Here is an 18,762-nt window from a genome sequence, read left to right as displayed (position 1 = left end):
CCATTTTCTTTGTGTAGATTCTCAGTCATCCAGGTCATGGTAATCCGCAAGGTTGAGTCAAGGCACCTGGATTGTTCTTGTTCGATGATTTTATTTTATTTTTTCTTGTTTTCTGATCTACGCCAGTAGTGTGGTAATAGTAAAGGGACTTGTGGTAACGGGTACACAAAGACTCACTGAATTAAAGCGGTTCGGAAAATGGATGGTTTAGTTAGGTACAATTTTCAATTAACTTGCGTGCAATGCGTTTTAATTGCATCATGACTGAAGTGCATTTTTTTTTTTTTTCCGATTTTAAAACGCAACGTTAACGTTCAAACTTTGCACGCTATTACAGTGGATTACAATAAATGTACTTGTTAGGAATACAACTTGTGACTTGGGCCTGCAGAAATATGAAAAACCACATTTTGCACATGATCATCACATCAAAGCAGCACCCACCCGTGGAGCCTGTCGTTGCTCGGGTGTCACCCAGCAAGCACCCCCACCCATCCGTCACCCTTCGTCACCCTGCCACCCTCCCCGCTGGGTGGCAATGCAGAGGCAGTGACGTCACCGGCCTGCCTCTCACTCCCTTCCTGGCCGCTGCTGCATCGCAACAGCCGTCGCTAGCTCCAGTGGTGACCGGGGGGGCCGGCTCGTCTTATCGCCGAGTCAGTGACACACAAGAACCTTCCGCAAGTGGGTCCCCATCCCCAATCGCCCCCGCTCCAGCACCAGCTCGTTGGGTCATGGCCAGGCCGGAACAGGTTCTGCTCTTGGAGCCTCAGCACGAACTGAAATTCCGAGGTGAGGAGGAGGGGGGCCCGGTGGTTCGGATGGGACGGTTACGACACCAAACGTTAGTGTGAGATGCTTCCGTGGGCCCTTTTTGTTCGTTTTGTGGCGACTACGGAGAGAATCCGGTTGCTTCGTGAGTGACTGCGGGTCAGGTGACAGCAGCTAGCTGGATTAGCATCCGACGGCTAATACACACAAGGCCCTGGCGCACATTCCCCACCCAAAGGCGCTTTCTTTTTAAGTCATAACCGGGCTCAAAATGTTTTGACGTCACCACCAAAAGTTCGAATTGGAGAAATGTGTTTGAAATTGCTGAGCGTTTGTTGAATTTGTTCGTTTCGACGTCTCTAGCAGGTGTAGCCGGCTAACATTAGCTCGCCCTCTGATTGGTTGGCTCGCCCAGTCGACTTGACAACCTGACAGCTACGGTGGATATAACAAGTCTACACACCCCCGTTCAAAGGCCGCGTTTTTGTGATTTACGATAAGTCAGTTAAAAAAAAAAAAAAAAAAATCATTTAATATGACCGATAACCCGAACAACTCCATTGAAATTTCTAAATCATCTTTTCTTGAAAGAAAATAAAGAACTGAGGTAACGTAGTTGTACACCTGCTTATAACTGGGATGTGACTCCATACTGAAAATTTAGAACTGAAAAAACCTTTGGATTGAAGGGGAAATGTGTTCAAAAAACAAGAACAGTCCAGTTTCCTTGATTTAACCTTTGCAGAATACCATCACTTGGATGATTGAAAATCTACAGAGAAAATTGTACCTGTATTGTACTTTTTTTTTTTTTGCACACACAGTTATACTGTAGCACGTACAGCCCTTAGCACATTCATACCACTAATCTACAGTCCTTCGCACATTCATAACACTAATCATTTTTTGTTTTATGAATCCTTTTATGGCGGAGTCCATCGTGTGACGCAGCCCTACCTGAGCGTTCCTCAAAAAGCGCCCAACTTTGCTTGCTTTCAGATTTTTATTAACACTCCAGTTGAAGTTGATTGCATACACACAACAAAAACAATTTCATGCGTATATTTTAGTACAACATGTACTTATTGGAATTATGCCCAAAAGGTTCAGCCTTAGTTTCATCTGACCATAGCACATTTTCTCACGTGTTTGAGAAATTTTAAAGTTTATTTTAGCTATTTCAAGTTTAATTTAGCAATATCACAAATAGACACCTTTTGAACAGGGGTCTGTAGACATTTCATAGCACATGATGAACAATCAAACTTTTGTGCATATTTAGTTACAGTTGATTTTTAATAATAGTATTAAAGAATCATTGTCATTTTTATGGTACTTATGATTCCATAAGAAAACATGATGTTCCTAAAGTCTGGCCGTAATAGGCAAAAATGCACATTTTCAAAACATTTTATTTATTATACTAATTATAATCTCTCAAGGGAAAATCAATTTGCATTTGTATATTTTTGTTTTGCACACCACACAGAGAACCAGATCACACACATACAGGCATGCAAGGAGAGATGTCAGCGTGACGAAAGGTGCAGTTAGGGAGTCAGAAAGCAGATTAACATCCCTCTAACTACACCTACAAAAAAGTTGGTGAGGTGTCGAATTGACTTGTGAGTCCACCTTTAAAAAAAAAAAAAAAAGAAAGAAAAGCTGAATCAGTTTTGTCACATTCAGATCACAAAGAACATGCTACTTTATTCTGATGAGTTTCAATGCTGCCACAACGCATATTTATGGCAGCGACACAACCAAAGCCAGAAAGGAGCCATTGCTGGAACGAGCAACGGCAGAATGAATGGGAGAAAGTTGATGTGAAAGATAATGAGAGGCTAGGTAGCCATCAGGCTAGCTCGAAAGGCTAGCTGTTTGGTCCTACGAAGGCAGTGAGGATTTACGGCACCGACGGGGCCAAAACAGACCCGGGCTTTTACCTTTGGCCAAGATACGTATAGGGATCCTAGTTAAAGTAAGCCATTTTAAACTAAAAGTTTTCTGGAGGGAAACGCGGCAGATAGAACGCGGCAGCCAAAACATGCCAGTGTACTTACTCTCATCGATTCAATCGATGGTTTTCAAATAATCAAATCGGATTTTTCATTGGTTGGACGATTATTTCGGGAATAGTGCAAGTAATAAGAGAGGGCGAGTCCAAGCACTACCAACAACATTTAATTTTTTTTAATTTTCATTTATTTATTTAACATTTTCTCCAGAGTGGGACTCGAATCATCACCCTCTGGCTCAAAGCTCAAGTCCTTAGAGATGCGCTACAGTGTTACCCTAATTGCCCAAGTCATTGTTGAATGTTTTTGGAAGAAAAGATAACATGATTTATTGATGATGTGACAGTAAGTTAAACAAGACTTAGATAATTATGCTAATTAGGCTAACTATATCAATAAAAACAATTTTTATGAAAATATTCAAATATGACCAAAGCAGCTATAAGGGGATGTCAGCTGTTTAGTGGAATTCCGCTATTTTTTTCAACCCAAAAATATGTTTGGTTAAGTAAAAAGATTGGCAGAATACGTTCTGATTTAGTTGGTTTGTTTAGCGATGTGTTGGTCGGCTTTGCTTGTTCTCATTGACATTCGGGAACACTGAAGTAAAATTAATATACTGTAATACCGCTACTGTATGGTACAGTCTTTTGGTATTATATTCTTGCTCTACCATGTATTGTACATGATAGAGCGAGAATACAATATAGCCGCCGTGCCTCTGCTAACTCCTGTTCGTGGTTTTGTTGAACTTTTTTTTTTTTCCAACTTTCATTACAATTCAACAAATAATCTTAAGGAAATATCAACATTCCCAAACTGAGCATACATCAAACATGTAGAGAGCAATACATATAAAAATAAATAACTAAAATAAAAGTCAAAGGTCTAATCAGAAAACAAAACATACACAGTAAGTCTTGTTTAGTTTTGACCCATTTCATAAAATATTTTTGTTCATTCATTCATATAAACTAATAACAGTGGGTGACATTTTATGAATCTTCAACGATGGATAAATGGTTTAGCAATAATAATCATGGTGTTATACATAATGTTCCATTTATTATTATTCCATAATTAATGTCTTTGTATTACAGCTAGACGTTACACCGATCTGATCGGCTTGATCGGTATCAGCCGATAATAAGCATTTTATGTTGATCGGCTTTAATGTCATAATTTGCCGTCATTGAAAGGCTCCGCAAAAGACATTTACTCCGTGTCTCCATCGTGTACAGTGTATTTGATTCCAAAAGCTAGTTTATTTTTAGCCTTGTCGCGTGTGTTTTGACGTAGCAGTGTAAATATCTGACAACCAATAAAGTTATTTAAAAAAAAAAACAACAACATGTCGGCAGTGGGACAGACAACACGTGGATCAGACTATAAGACAAATTTGGTCTTTCACGATTGCACGATGTTAGACTACTGCAATAAAATCATGTATTCCGATACCACCACATCCCGTCTTGTACGATCACGGGGCTTTTTCTTGTCAACTCAAACGCGACCAGATACACTTGTTACCATGACGATGACATTGCGACGCATGTATTATAAGAACAAAATGTGAAAAACGTGTGGTGGTGGTCACCAGTGTTCGGGAGATTACGTTCATTCAATGATTGCTTGAGGCATTTTCAAATACTTTTAATATGATACCGCTCGCAGGCAGGCAACAAAACGTTATGTAGCCTTGCAAGCTAGTGCTAGCACTAACGGTTGTGTTTTTTTAAACTCGGTGATCGGCCCTTGTCATTTTCAGATATCCATTGTTGCAATGCTTCCCAAAATATTTGGATATAAGTACAATAAAAAAAAAAAAAGGTTTAAAGGCTCTATTTCAGCATTAGACAAAACTGTTGTTTTGCTCAATGTTGAATCTTTTTCTTAAAAAAAATCATTACAAGGATAGCTATCATTAAATGTTTTGAAATGTGTTTCTTTAGCTTTTGGTGATATGGTTTGAGTGAGATGTTAAGTTATAATTCTAACTTTAATTTCTTTAGGATAAGGTTTTAATTTATTTGTACTTTTTAAAGATAAAGGGAAAATATTAGTTGTAAGGGCACCTTGTATGAATCTGTTCTTAGATTTTTCTTTTATTCATAAAATTGACATGATATGTAAAAAGTGACGAAAATTTGGGTAATATTTTGTCATAAAGCAACATTCCTTTTACCGTCATCTTTCACCATACCTTGAGGGATTGCTTTGATACCACTGAGTATTAGTGCACGTCATATTAAATTTATTGGTAAAATCATCAAAGGTAAGGAAATTCTCTCTTGTGCGTTGAGCTTAATAATATTATGTCATGGGAAAAATACATCCTCGATAATATAGATAGCGAAACAGTGTCTGGGTTGGATGCGGGGATCAAGAATTCATGGAATCGGTCCTGGTTGTAAAAACAGGTTGATGAATGCCCACTCTTGTTCATTTTTAAACGCTAAGATCCAGGGAAAGCACTTTGCAGTCTTCTGCAATGGGATAGTCATCACCTATGAGGCAAAAACGTTGGCTTTCGCTGAAATAGCACTGCGAGGGACGATAACATGTGGAGAGGAAAAGACTGAGAAAACAAAACTACAAGCTGCCTGGTGAGTCATTTTGATAAAAAACAAACGTTTTCAGAATTTTTTGTGAGGGTAAAGTATATATATTTGAATCACTGGGCCAATATTTATTGCTGGAATTATGAGTAGATGTACTAATTTTTACATTTAAGTATTATAATCAAGTTTCATGTTGAGACTATTCATGCTTGTTTAAGATATTGCCTTCATATGTCTCATGGTAGCAATTTAGATATCATCATATCATATCATTGAAAATATTTAATATGGAGCAGTTGACCTATTTTCCTATAGAATCATGGGTATTTTATGCTGCATCATGGTAAAGTTTCATATTTAGATTATCCAAGACCGTTCAATAGATAGCTTTTGAATGTAATATGCTTACAACTTAAAATAGCATTTTATTTAAAATAATGAGAATCTTTCCAGCTGTATTTAGTAGGGATGTAATAAAATCTATAGCTCACTGTACGATAATTATTGCGATTATCGTGGGAAAGCTCACGGTATTGGAACAAGACTCACGGTATTCCAGGAAGGTTCACGGTACAGGTGCGGGCGAAGAGAGGCGAAAACAGGAGAACCGAAAAATCTCTTTTTCTTGCTCTTCTACTTGACTCTTGCTGAGTCGTTAGTAGGTTTTGGTACTTTCTGTCCTTTTTCCCCCCAGGTTTTTGTGAAAAAGACAGCTTCACATCGTATATTACCGTGCACGTCTGTCCGCGTCTATCCAGTGTTTACATTCATCTACTCTTACCTCTAAAACGGTACTATTGCTGCAGCAATAATCTTTGCTTATGATAAAAAAAACTGTCCGTTGAGAAATTGTCTGCTCAATAACTTAACAGTATTTACTGTATTGTCATTTTTTTAATTTATAGCATTAGAAATTGGATACTGCCTACTAACAGTGATTTAAAGAAATATATTTTAATTATTGTATTTGTTTTGCTAGAGTCCAAAAATTCAAGTGAAGTCATAAACGCAGGAGCACTTTTAAAGGCATAAGAATCCTCAGTTTCTTTTCCTCCACTTAGTGATATTGTAGGATGGTTTCTTTTTCTGAGCAGCCTCTGTAATATGTTTTTATTTGAAATGTGGACATTTCATTGGAGGAAGTATGTCAGATTTATTTTTGCCTCTATATCTGCATTTGTATGGAGCGGACCTATTTTATTATTTAATTTGTGGGTCTACTGTCATGTATCGGCGCAGGGATATGTTGTAATGGGGGCTCGGAATCGTTATTCTCTCTCCGTGTGATGTTCTTTCACCCACGACGTTTGACGTGAGATAAACACTTACTCGTGTACCACTCAAGAGTGATGCCTTTGCAGTATGCTTAATACTTCCGGGTAGCATCTCTTCGAGGGGGAGCGGTGGTGGGGGCCCACGGCGGGCCGGCTAGAGGGGCTACCCAGTGGCGGCCACCACTGGCCGGGATGCGCCTTCGCGAAGTGGCGGTCCACTAGCAGCTGATGCCGGTCCGTGGGTCAGCGTTTGCTGGGACAGAGGCCGGCGCGAACAACAAGGCGCCTCTTTCCCAGTCGATTGCAACGCGACGCTCAGACCGGCATAGCGACTACGCCGTAGGCTTGGGAGGGACTCGGGGCACCGAGTTGTTTCTGCATCCCTCCCAACGCAGCCTTGTCACATGGGCCAGTCAGCCAATACGTGTATTTTTTGTGACGTACCCACACGGGCAAAAGGGTTACGCGTCTTTCGGGTGCGTTTATACTCTTAATGAGGAGCGCTGTCGTCTGGCTGTAGCAGCCTGTCTAAATGGGAAATTTTAAACACAACGGCTCATTATTTTATCCCGAGACAAGACCATGAGGATATCGAGGCACTCCTAATATTGCGGTATTGTGAATATTGTTTCATCCCTAGAATTTATAGTTTTAATTCATATATACTATATGTAATTAAATATAATTATATATTATTTATTTGATTCTTTTAAAACTTCATTTCATTCCTCTTTTTTATTTTTATTTGTATTTATTTTTTTATTTATTCCATACTGGGATCCCTGAACTGTGCTATTAGGCCAACGCACTGCAGCCCCTGAACCCCCACGCCTCCATCTTTACTCAGCATGGGAGGGAAGTGTCAGTCACTCTGATGTTTGCTGAGCTGAATGAAACTTTATCTGGAAGCAGATGCTAATATTGAAGTAGAGCTGTGTGCACAGTACATGTGCCTCTCAACTGTGTTTTAATAGAGTGGTTTTAATAGTTGACCCTGTAGTAGCATTGAGATGTAAAAATAAAACGTGTGAGAAAATGATTGGCCGGGGTCACAACGTGGGAAAACACCCAGCCAAGTTGAAATATCCCAAAAATTGCTGTATGAATTCCATGTGGAATCAAATATAATAAGGCTGTGTCAAGAAGTTAATGGAGTTTTCCACTTGACAGCAACCAGTAGAGGACACAATTAATTCAGGGCTTGTTTGCTGCCTAAATAGCCAGCTCCAGAAATCAAGACCGCAAAATTGTAGCTGATCACAGAAAAATGAGAAGCATTGTAAAAAAAAAAAAAAAATTACTCTACAAGATGAATCTTCCGAAAATATAGTTGTATTTTTACAAGGGGCCGTGAAGAAACATTTTGAGAGCGGTTTGCAATTTTGAGGGTGAGCAGTGGAGATGACAAGTTTTACTTTAAGATTTTAAAATGATGAAATAGTATTTTGTCATATAACCGTTCATTTTTATTGTGCGTATCAGAACTTCAAAACAATAATTGTATGGCTGCTTTTGAGAAAAAGCCAGTGGCTGCATTATGCTTGTGGGCAGATTTAGAAAAGCACGTGTTAAAATGTGACTTGCCCTGAGAATATTTATCGAATTCTTTAAAAACATTTTTCATAAATATACAACTTTATTCTCATAATATTAGGACTTTCCTCTAAAAGAATATACAGGTTTATTCTCTTGAGATTACAACTTTAATCTTAGAAGTGTATTATGATTCATGTTTTCCGTCTGTCCCTAATATTCATTTGTATGAAAAAGTTGTAAATGTTGCAGTGCTGTAAATTATGTACTAAGTAGGGATGAGGGTTCTGTCTTGTTTGTGGTCCAAAAATCAACATGCTCAATAGAACACACATTCAAGCAGGAGTTGGTTGTAGAAAAATTCAGAGCGATTTAAAAACTGTATATCATTAGCCTAATAGCAAGCCATGTAGGTTTGGATTTTGTCTCTTAATAATAAATGCCTTCATTTGAAAACTGCATTTTGTGTTTACTTGTGTTAAATTAGTTTGATGATGGGAAACGTTTAAGTGTGACAAAACATGCAAAAAAAAAAAGGAAATCAGGAAGAGGGCTAACAGTTTCACACCACTGTAAATGCGAGAAGTGCCTCAATATGATTGTTGCTATGATTTCTGAGATTTTATTGTTTTATTTTAGTCCCCCCCCCCCCACTGTCCTGACTAATGTGAACCATGCGGTGCTGGCGCAGTGCCTGTCAGGTTTAGGAATCCAGCCTGTACCTTCATTCCTCATGGCCCCTCACTTGACAGAAGGTGACTAATATACTCAGCAGTTTTAGCCATCAGGATATACATTTCACCAGGCAGTTTGTGGAAATCCTGCAGTCTTGTCTCAGGTCTGGGGGAAATTGTCAGACAAATAACCAAAGTGATGATAAGTCCAAATGATGGGTGATTGCGTTCTGTCGGGCGAGCTTCCAGCATCTGGTGAACCCATAATGTCTTAACCAGCAACACGACAAGATATGCTTAGAATCAAAGTCTCAATTAATTTATCGATTTAGGATAAATCAGGTGGTTAAGGCGCCTCTAGTTCTTTGTGGTGGCTGTCAAACGCGTGTGTAAAAAAAAAAAACAAAAAAAAAATAATTATAAATTAGTGGTATGAAAGCAGCCTGATCCCAAAGCTTGGCATTGCTCCCAGTCAACAAAGTTCCGGCCACTTGACCTAAGTTAGAAAAGACCGACCAGTCTAATCAAAAGACTTTAAGACAGGATTAAAACCAGCTGTAATATTGCTCCAAAATGGTGTACTGCTCAAAGATTTATCTGCATTTTCATGTGTTTTCTGCATGGCAGTGTGACAAAAGGTATAGTCTGGCTGTCACTTGAAAGTGGCTCTGGATCTGGTCATGAGAGGTGAAATCCGGTGTGAGGGCGATTATTAAAATTGCACAATGGCTCCTATGTCAATGCCACATTTTCATAACGAGGCAGATGACAAAATTTTACTTGTTTAATTTCACACTTGATGGGTGGGCATCATTTGGATACAAGCCTTTAAAAAGTAAATTTTACATAATATGTTCACCTTAACATGACATCCTTTTAGGAAGTAATGAGTGTTATGGTTGAAAATAATAATAGTTCACCCATACCCCAAAAGGTCACACAGTTATTTTGTTGATTGTGTTTGAATCCTGTCTTAAGAGTCTGCTGCAGTCAATTGTCAACAACAGCTATTTCACACGTCCTCTCTTCTTTTATAGGTCCATTCTCCGACGTGGTGACCACCCATCTCAAGCTCGCCAACCCTACAGACCGGAATGTGTGTTTCAAGGTGAAGACGACCGCGCCACGCCGGTACTGCGTTCGGCCAAATAGCGGAATCATCGATGCGGGCACCTCCATCAATGTCTCGGGTAATTACACTTTCTGTTGTGTGTGAAAGCTGGATTTACACTGCAGGTCTTAAGTGCCCAATTCAAGTTTAATGACCTTATCCAATTCTACTCCCAAGTACATTTCAAGTGACACATATCCCAAAATGACCGTTTACATTCATGGAGCACATATAACAATTTGCATGTCTCCACAAGCAACAACACCGGATAGTGAAAACACGGCAGTAACGCAAAATATATAAATTATACAATTATTAACATTACGTAGCGTCCAGTTGACCCTGGCTCACTCTTCCCCTGCACTGATTTCAGTGAGGGTAACCTCCACATTACTCCCCTCTCTGCCATCAGCAATTATTTTGCTTATTTAAAGACGAAAGCGCGATTGGCTGGCGACTAGTTCAGGTTGTACCCCGGCTCTCGTCCAGAGTCAGCTGGGCTGGATGTGATTGATGTGACGTTCATTTCAGTCAACAGCAGAGGGCGATATTGCTCAATATGGCTGCCCCCTGGGATTGGTGAAAATTGATGAATTCCTCACTTTGTCTTATTCCACAAACACAACATTAATCAGAATACCTTTAGACTAGTGGGTGCACATACAACATATTGTTGCCCCCCCAAATTTTTGTGCTTAATTTCCCTTTAATGATGGACAGTTGGACACACCTCTAATCTAGCGAAATTACCTAGTAAGCCATATTACATTGTTTATGCCTTTGTTGTAGTTTAGCTTTACAGCGGTTGTTTTTGAATATGTGTATTTGTGTTGTCTGGGCAGAAGTGGGTGTGTATACTTCACCAATACTTTCCTCAACTTCACACAGTGTAATTGCAGATATTAGTCAGCAGTGGGTGGCAAAAGCACACGGTCCACTGAGCTATTGTAGTTGCCACAGTTTTGGGTCCCAGTGTCATAATTTGTAACCTTTTCCACAACCCAATGTGTGATTTTTTCAATAAATAGAAGGAATTGTCTGTGTATCCCGAGAAGTTTCATGTCAATTATACATAAATGCAATTTCCTTTTGAGCTTGCCTTAATTAGGTCATGTTGCCTTGGTAACAGACGTCTTTTTACACAGACATGTAGTCTAAAGCAGGGTTTCCCTCATCCTCCAGCAGCACTCGTGCCTGGCTGAAATAGAATCTGCTACTACATACAGTCGTCTTGTGACCTCACATCAATCCGTGGTGTCGCTCTGCCTGCCTTAAACCCGAGCAGCACGGTTGCCATGGCGACATCAACGAAAATGTTTGCCTTTTTGTAAAGATATTGTGCAAACAAGCAGTTTTTAAAATAGCATTACGCAAGCCGTCTCGAGGGAGTCCAACATTACGCTTAAATGTCCCATATTTTTGACTAATGAGACCGCCATAGAGTGATTCTCTCACATGGACTTAGTATAAAAGTGTCAGTTTCATTTCCAAAAACACCTTGGTTTTTGTCATACTTGTGTCCAGAAAAGGCCCCTCTGACTAATTCTGTTTGACCCAGTTTTGAATCTGTTTTTTCCATATTTGACTAAGCGTGCCCCCTTTCCTCTGATTGGTTCCCTCCGTGTAGAAGAAATACAACTAAGAAATACCTTTATTAGTCTCTGCCTATTGATTGCACCACAGTGCCAATAAACAACGATGACAATTCTGGAACTAACAGACTTTGTCAACGGCGGTTTGAGTGACAACTGGACACTATTTTCTGCCAATTACAACCGATTTCCGTTAAATCAAGGTTCCTCTGTACTTCCTTGACACCAATTACTACTTCACTATTAGCCTGGGCTTTGGTGCCATCTTGTGGGAGTTTAGTGCTTAGGTGAATTCGTGAATAGCAAAGCGAAAAGCAAGCTTGGCGCACTTGACCGGGCCGTAAGTGAATATGTTAAACATAGCCTCGACCGCAGGAATGCTTCCGTGCTGGATTCGGTGTTATCTAGCATCCAGTGGTATAATATGGGCCACGAATGTTTGAAAAATCTCTGTGTCCACAAACAGTGGGTTTCCTCTGGGAACGTTCTTGTCTGACATTCCGAGACGGGCAAAATTCCGAGGGAGGCCGGGAGCGAAATAACACGCTGCGATATGAAATAACAATTATTTATTGCTGAATACGCCTCATTAGCACAACAAACGGGACAAATCGAGACCTATCGAGCTGTAGCCCAATTCCTCCGCAGGGAGGCGGGTTTAAGTGCTGTGGACTGCATTAAATCCCTGCAATACTGTTTTCTTGAACTTTTGATTTACATTTGGACACAGTGCACCCACGAGAGCACAATCAGGAGAAAGAGATCCTGCGAGGCTGAGAGGCCCGAATATGAATACATATTGTAGGCGTTAGTGCCTGTATCCTTGCAGGCTTTCCCCGCGGACCAACGAGTCTGCTTCACTTCACATATCTTTGTTCGCTCCCTGTAGTTCCGTTCCACATTTACTGACCTTAGACTGGCCTTTTCGCCTCAGTGACAGAAATCCACATATTACATAGTAGTAATTGTAAAGTGTAAATGTGATGAGGTATATGGCGTCATGTGTAATTTAAGGCAACATTTACTCAAGTCACTCAAGTCGTGACACGGGTGGCTGTCAACAGACATTTTGTCCAAAACCCCACAACACTACCCAGCAGCTTATGGATCACTTTTAAGATGTCAAAGGACAAATAATGCAGTTTTACTAAATGGACATTAATATGAGTCCTGGACTACTGTGTTCTAATAGCGTTTCTGTGGTCAATATTGGTCAGTGACGATGTTTTTATTTGAAAGAGAAAGCCTGGATGTGGACTTAAAAGGTTGTCCTTAGTGTAAGGAAAGGAAGGTTTCATCACCTCCACTTTTTCGCCCTTGTAATGGTTCCATTCGTCATTAATGTGCAAACTTGTCATCATCCTGCTTCCCCATGTTGCCTACAATTAACCTCCCTGCTTTATAAATGATGGCCCGTTGTGGGGCAAAAACATCAACTCATTCGATTAATTTAGCAATTAGCACAAATGCCTTTTTTTTTTCTTTTTTTTTTTGGCCTGTGCTCAAAAGCCCTTGTATCAAAAATGGTTTTAAAAAAATCCCCAAACATCTCCAAATACTCTTACTATGGGAATGTGTTCCCCCCTTGGGGTTTTGGCTATAAAACCCTTTAATGTGATACTGTGTTGCCCAAAGAATTTACACGCTTTCCTGCCTCCGTTCTCAAGTGGCGTCCCCTCGGACCCAAGTTGGATTGCTTTGTAAATTGGGCCTGATTGAACAGGACGTTCCCAATCTGTTCATGCCGTCTGTTTCTGCTTTGTGATACTGAGCCGCCCTGATGCCTGTAACGGTGGGCTACATCTCTGGTCGAGGAAGACTTGCCATGTGCCACGAATGAAAACTCTCTTGATGGCTACACCGGCTGTGACATTAGTAGGTCATCTGATTTGAGAGAAAGCCACAGAACAGGATTTTTGGACTTAGTCTGCGCCGATGTCACAATACGTCTCTAAGTTAAAACCGCATTAAAAAAAAAAAAGAAAAAAAGTGGCCTAAGGAGAAATGATCCCCCCATTAGCAAGCATTGGAGCCATCCTCTATGCACTGTCAGAGCTGGCTTAAGAAAGTGATTATTGTAAATCATTGTTACAGCTTTAAAATACCTTCTCAGCCGTTGGAACAACATCAAATAGCGCACCACCGACTGATGTGGCCATCGGAAGCGGTATTCCTGCGCAGCACCTGCTTTTTGTTAGGAGAATATGTAATGCTAAGAAAAAGAGGGGGAACATGCTTGGAAGCTGTTAGAACGATTAACCCCTAGGGGTATTTGTAGACCTGTCACTCTTTGACCGTCATGGTAACATTAACGTGGAATTAGATTAAAGACACCAGTTTTTTGGGGGGCCCGGGTAAGGAACCCCGTATTTCACTGTCGAGTGTTTTGATACTCAATAATAAAGTCGAGAACACAGAATTCATTCTATACTGTGGCAAATCAAACTCCGGCACCTTTATGGTTTCACAGACAGTCGGATCTTATAAGAACTCTACCCTTATCTTGGTACGGTGTTTCAGTCTCTGTTGTGTCTTTCAGTCATGCTGCAGCCTTTTGATTACGACCCCAACGAGAAGAGCAAACACAAGTTCATGGTTCAGTCCATGCTAGCGCCCCCGGACATGACCGACATGGAAGGAGTGGTGAGTGTGTTCGTTGTGCCACAATTAGTAACATAAACTGCTTCTTTTAAAGTGAATGTCATGATTCAATTGACCTTACTGTGTGTGTGTGTGTGTGTGTGTGTGTGTGTGTGTTTGTGTTTGTGTTTGTTTTCCTGTCCTTAGTGGAAGGAGGCAAAGCCGGAGGAGCTGATGGACTCCAAGCTGAGGTGTGTTTTTGAGATGCCAGCGGAGAACGAAAAGACGGTTAGCACTTTTTTTTAAATAATTTTTTTAACGTCACCCCTGTTCCGAAACCGGATCACTAGATAGTTGCGAATCGTATGCGTCTCCATACAATGTCGACAGTCTGGGCCTTGGTTGAGTCTGCTCAACTGATTGGCTTGACAGGCGCTGTCACGGTGAGAATGGAACAGCAACAGTCGATTTACTGTTCGTCTTAACTCTGTGTAACCAGCACGACATGGAGTCCAACAAGATGATGTCGTCCAGCTTGCTGAAGTCCGAGTCCTCCTCGCTGCCGCCAAAGTCGATGAGCTCCACCCTGGACGACGCGAGGTGAAGAAGATAATGGAGGAGTGCAAGAGGCTCCAGATGGAGGCTCAGAGGCTACGGGAAGAGAACAAACAGATCAGGGTGAGTGGCGCGCCTGCGAAAACGTGATGGCAGTGTGTCTGTCGGGTACCTACTGTACTGTAGTTTATGTGAACTTTATAGCTTTTATGTGCATTCAACCACCATCAACTGCTATGATAAATGAGGTAACGCTTTGGTCATACGTGTCATAAACATCACCCGCCACACCTAAAATGCTACCCCCATCACCCCTCTAGCCTAGTAACTGTTGGCTACTCCTGCCGCCAAGGTTTTGGAGCACCAGAATAAAGCAGGTCTTTTTGATTTGAACGAATACTTACATATAGTCATATCTTATGGACAGGATGCAGGGTTTTTCCTGGGTCAAATTGAGGCAGAGGTGGCACCATTCTGTTCATTCGCACGTGTGTGCAGTGCCCCCCCTTCCCCCTCTGACTTATACTTTTTCTGTGACTTATGTACATGCATTTTATTGTTCTTCAACACCTTCAATCATATCTTACACCAAAATCAAAATACAGGAATTTTCGATACGAGATAAAATAAAAATAAATTGTGTGTGTGGACAGTTAAACAGCAAAATTAATCAGATTAAACTTGGCTAAATGTGGCCCTGTTAAATGGTAGTGGAACATTTCATTGACAAATTTCACAACCATAGGTAGAGCATTCAAGGCTGCTATTTTTCTTTTGGTGAAATGCAATCAAATACTCCTTATAGTTCAGTGCATTGTTCTATCTAAAATTGTATAAATGCATAAAAAAAAAAAATTATATAACTTTTAGAGTTAAAGCATTATTCTTTTTTTTTTGCTGGCTTATGGGTAGCTGTCATTAAGTTATCTGCCCTATAGTTTGTGAAGGGCCATAATACATCTGGCATATATTACAAAACATGCCTTCCTTCCTTAGTCTGTCCGAGCCAAGTGAATTTGTCCAGCCACTGTGGATCAAAACCGCTGGCTGTTTTCTTTTTTTTTTTTTTTTGAAGATCTGGAAAGTTCAGGGAAAAGATATGTTATAAAGTCACTTTACTCATGTTGGCTTAGTATTTTTCTGAGAAATCAGATGTGCTTGGTTAGAGAACAAAGAAATTTGCCTGTTTATAAATCCCTATAATCGTCTAAAACATTAGCAGTAGGAATGAAAATCCGTCATTCGCAGCTCCTTGACGGTTTTAGGAGAAACTTCGAATGGTTTCTGATACATCGCCATCTCATCACTGTAGCGTAATACCACAATTGCAGTTAAAAATGACACATGGTGAATAATAGTTTTCATGATGTCAGAAGTTTTAAAGCAGTAGGTGGCCCGGAATGAGGCGGAGGTGGCTGCCTTCAAAGTTTACATGCAGGAAAAACCCTGGGCGGACTTAACGATCATCTCTTTTCTCCATGTCCGCCATCTCATCTCCTCTGGAAAACGGCCTTTTCATGACCCCATCTCCCCTGCCTCCCTCATCTGCTGACCTCAGGAGGACGACGGTCTGCGGATGAGGAAGAGCAACGTGATGTCCTCCCAGCACTCTTCGGCCAGCCTGAAGAAGGACGAAGGCCTGAGTGCCCGCTCGGCCGCCCTCATCATCCTCTTCTTTTTGCTGGGCGTCATCGTGGGCAAGTTGGTCTTGTAGAGCGCGGCATAGTCTGGTTTGGGGCGGGCGGGGCCGCAGCATGTTTTTTTTTCCTCGGGGGATTGCAGGATTTAGGATCAGAAATGACATATCTGATGTGAAAGGGGATGCGTTGTTGGGAGGAAGGTGTTTGAATTGAGCCTGATTTATAGTAATAAACAAAAAAGGTAATGTATGGGGGGAAGAAAGAAAAAACGAAAACATGAAAAGAATTCACCGTCTTCTGAACAAGCTGTTGCAGACCTTGCCTGATCATCGCATTCAAGTCAATCTTGTCCCTTCTCACCAAATTCTATGAGGGGCATAGCAAAAAATTTGCGAGATGCGTTTGGTGTTTTTTCTCAATGACAGGAGTAACCCCCCCCCCCACACACACACACACCTCCACGATATACTGTACCCAAAGGGGATCCTCCCACCTTAAACCCCCTTATGGGAGAGATTCAGGAGATAATCATCCAGACAGGCGGGACTCACTAAAATCCACTTTGATTGACAAACAACCTTGATCAGTGTGCAAAACTCATATGTACGTCCCGTTTAGTTTCACCTTATTCCCAACACTACAGTACATCTCCACGTGGAGGTGATCTTGTTTGCATGTGTTCACAGCTGAATGTTGCATCTGGACTTTTTGGAATCTAATTTAATTGCTTTTATAATGGTGTTAATTGTGTCATTATTTGGCTGTAGGTTTGCACAGTTATGTTTTCTGATATTTTTATTCCCTCTCATTTGTTTCATTTTTGTGATCTTTTTTTTTTTTTTTTTTTTTTTTTTTATTTTTTTCCTGTTACATTGTAAAAGTGCATTTAAGATTTAATGCCGCTGCCAGGAAAAAACAGCTCCAGATTCTTTCGGGTTTTCGATGGTGTCTGTCTATGTTCACCAGGCCAACGCTTTGCCTTGTGACCTGTTTGGGTGAGTTTGTTGTTCCTCAGGCCGATAGACACTACAGTACACGTATATGTATCCACATAACTCACGCCTGGAAATATACACACACATGTAAAAGGTGCATGCAGAAACGGTTATTTGGTTTCCATGGCAACATTGACAACACGATGTGCGCAGTTTTTCCTCATCTTTTCCTACTGGGCCATACATTTAAGTTGTTTTTTTTTCCTCCGGGCAAATGTAAGTTAGCAAATGGTGTCATGTTGTAAGATGCCTTCGCCTGATGTCCAATTTTGTATTTTTATTTTTTTGTATCTTCACTGTATCTCCACGTGTTCTGTTGTGGTCATTTGTTCGGGCATCTGTTTTGCTTGTCCACGTTATAATCCTAAAGGCATTTGAAGTTGTTTAATTCACTAAGGTGAAGCTTGTGATATTCTTGTATCGCTATATATTTATACATCTACATATATGGCTAAAGTCTCGAGGGACCACACCATGACAACGTACTGTTCTGGAGCCAGTGAATATTTTTGATTTAGAAATAAAATGGATAAATCACGTTAAAAATTGTTTCATCTCACAAATTTGCATAAAACGAATAACAAATAATGAAGAAAAAAAAAACGCAAATTTTCCTAGTGAATTTAAAGGCGTGAGTTCTTACTACAATATATTTGTGCTATGTGGTTTGAGGAAGACTCGCTGAGTGGAGGGCAGAGCAAACCTGAGATCAGCTCAATAGTCTGAGGGACGGACGTGCGTCATATAGTAAATACTTAGAGAAAAATGTATTTTTCACTGAAGCGTGGGGACATCTAACAAGAAAAATACTGCAATTTTACCAGAATGTGAGTTAAAAACAAAACAAAAACAAAAATCAAACTAACACCACTATGCTGCCATGATGCACCACCAATTTGCAAATAGGCTGAACCACACGATGACAATTCTACATGTAAATACTTGTTGATGCAGGCAAGACACTACAGTGACCATCACCTGAAGCAGTTGAGCAACTGTTTTGTATGTATGTAAACAAATATGTCTATCTGAGAAGAAGAAGAAAAACATAAATATTCCTAGTCAAGTAGTCTCTCTGGTGTATAAAAGCAAAATCCCACCTGGTTGGACTATGTAGCATCTTAATAAATTAAAGGAATTAAAGTCCCAATGTGATTGTGTGAAGTTGTTTTCTGTGTTGGCATATGAGTTATTGGGGTCTAATTTATATATACACCAATTCCGTGTGATCTGCTTTTCAAATGGAAATGTCTGAAGCAGGTTATACACATACTGACTTTTTACTTTTTAACCAACCTTTTAAAATGAGAAACGACACATATGATAAGGAAATAATCGCCAAGTGTGTTCGAACTGCTCTAATGGTACTCATGATGACCAAAATATTTTAAAGGCATCAGACAGTCCGGCTTTTGAGGGGTGGAGGGATGCTCAAATTAGCCCAGATTATGGGCGTGG

At 40.4% G+C, this 18,762-nt stretch overlaps 1 protein-coding gene across 1 annotated transcript; it reads left to right on the top strand.

The window, feature by feature from the left end:
* Nucleotides 1–524: 524 nt before the first annotated feature.
* LOC133484224 (vesicle-associated membrane protein-associated protein B/C-like) lies at nucleotides 525–18,454 on the top strand. The gene is given in 7 exon segments (XM_061786486.1): nucleotides 525–792; nucleotides 9,869–10,021; nucleotides 14,074–14,177; nucleotides 14,322–14,402; nucleotides 14,614–14,707; nucleotides 14,710–14,792; nucleotides 16,228–18,454. Coding segments are annotated over 7 exon segments (729 nt in total). The 5' UTR covers nucleotides 525–734; the 3' UTR covers nucleotides 16,384–18,454.
* The last annotated feature ends 308 nt before the right edge of the window (nucleotides 18,455–18,762 follow it).

This window comes from Phyllopteryx taeniolatus, chromosome 9, assembly GCF_024500385.1.
Source record: "Phyllopteryx taeniolatus isolate TA_2022b chromosome 9, UOR_Ptae_1.2, whole genome shotgun sequence".
Classification (NCBI taxonomy): Eukaryota; Metazoa; Chordata; class Actinopteri; order Syngnathiformes; family Syngnathidae; genus Phyllopteryx; species Phyllopteryx taeniolatus.
Note: the sequence above shows the minus strand (reverse complement) of the source record. Positions and strands in the feature narration are given on the sequence as shown.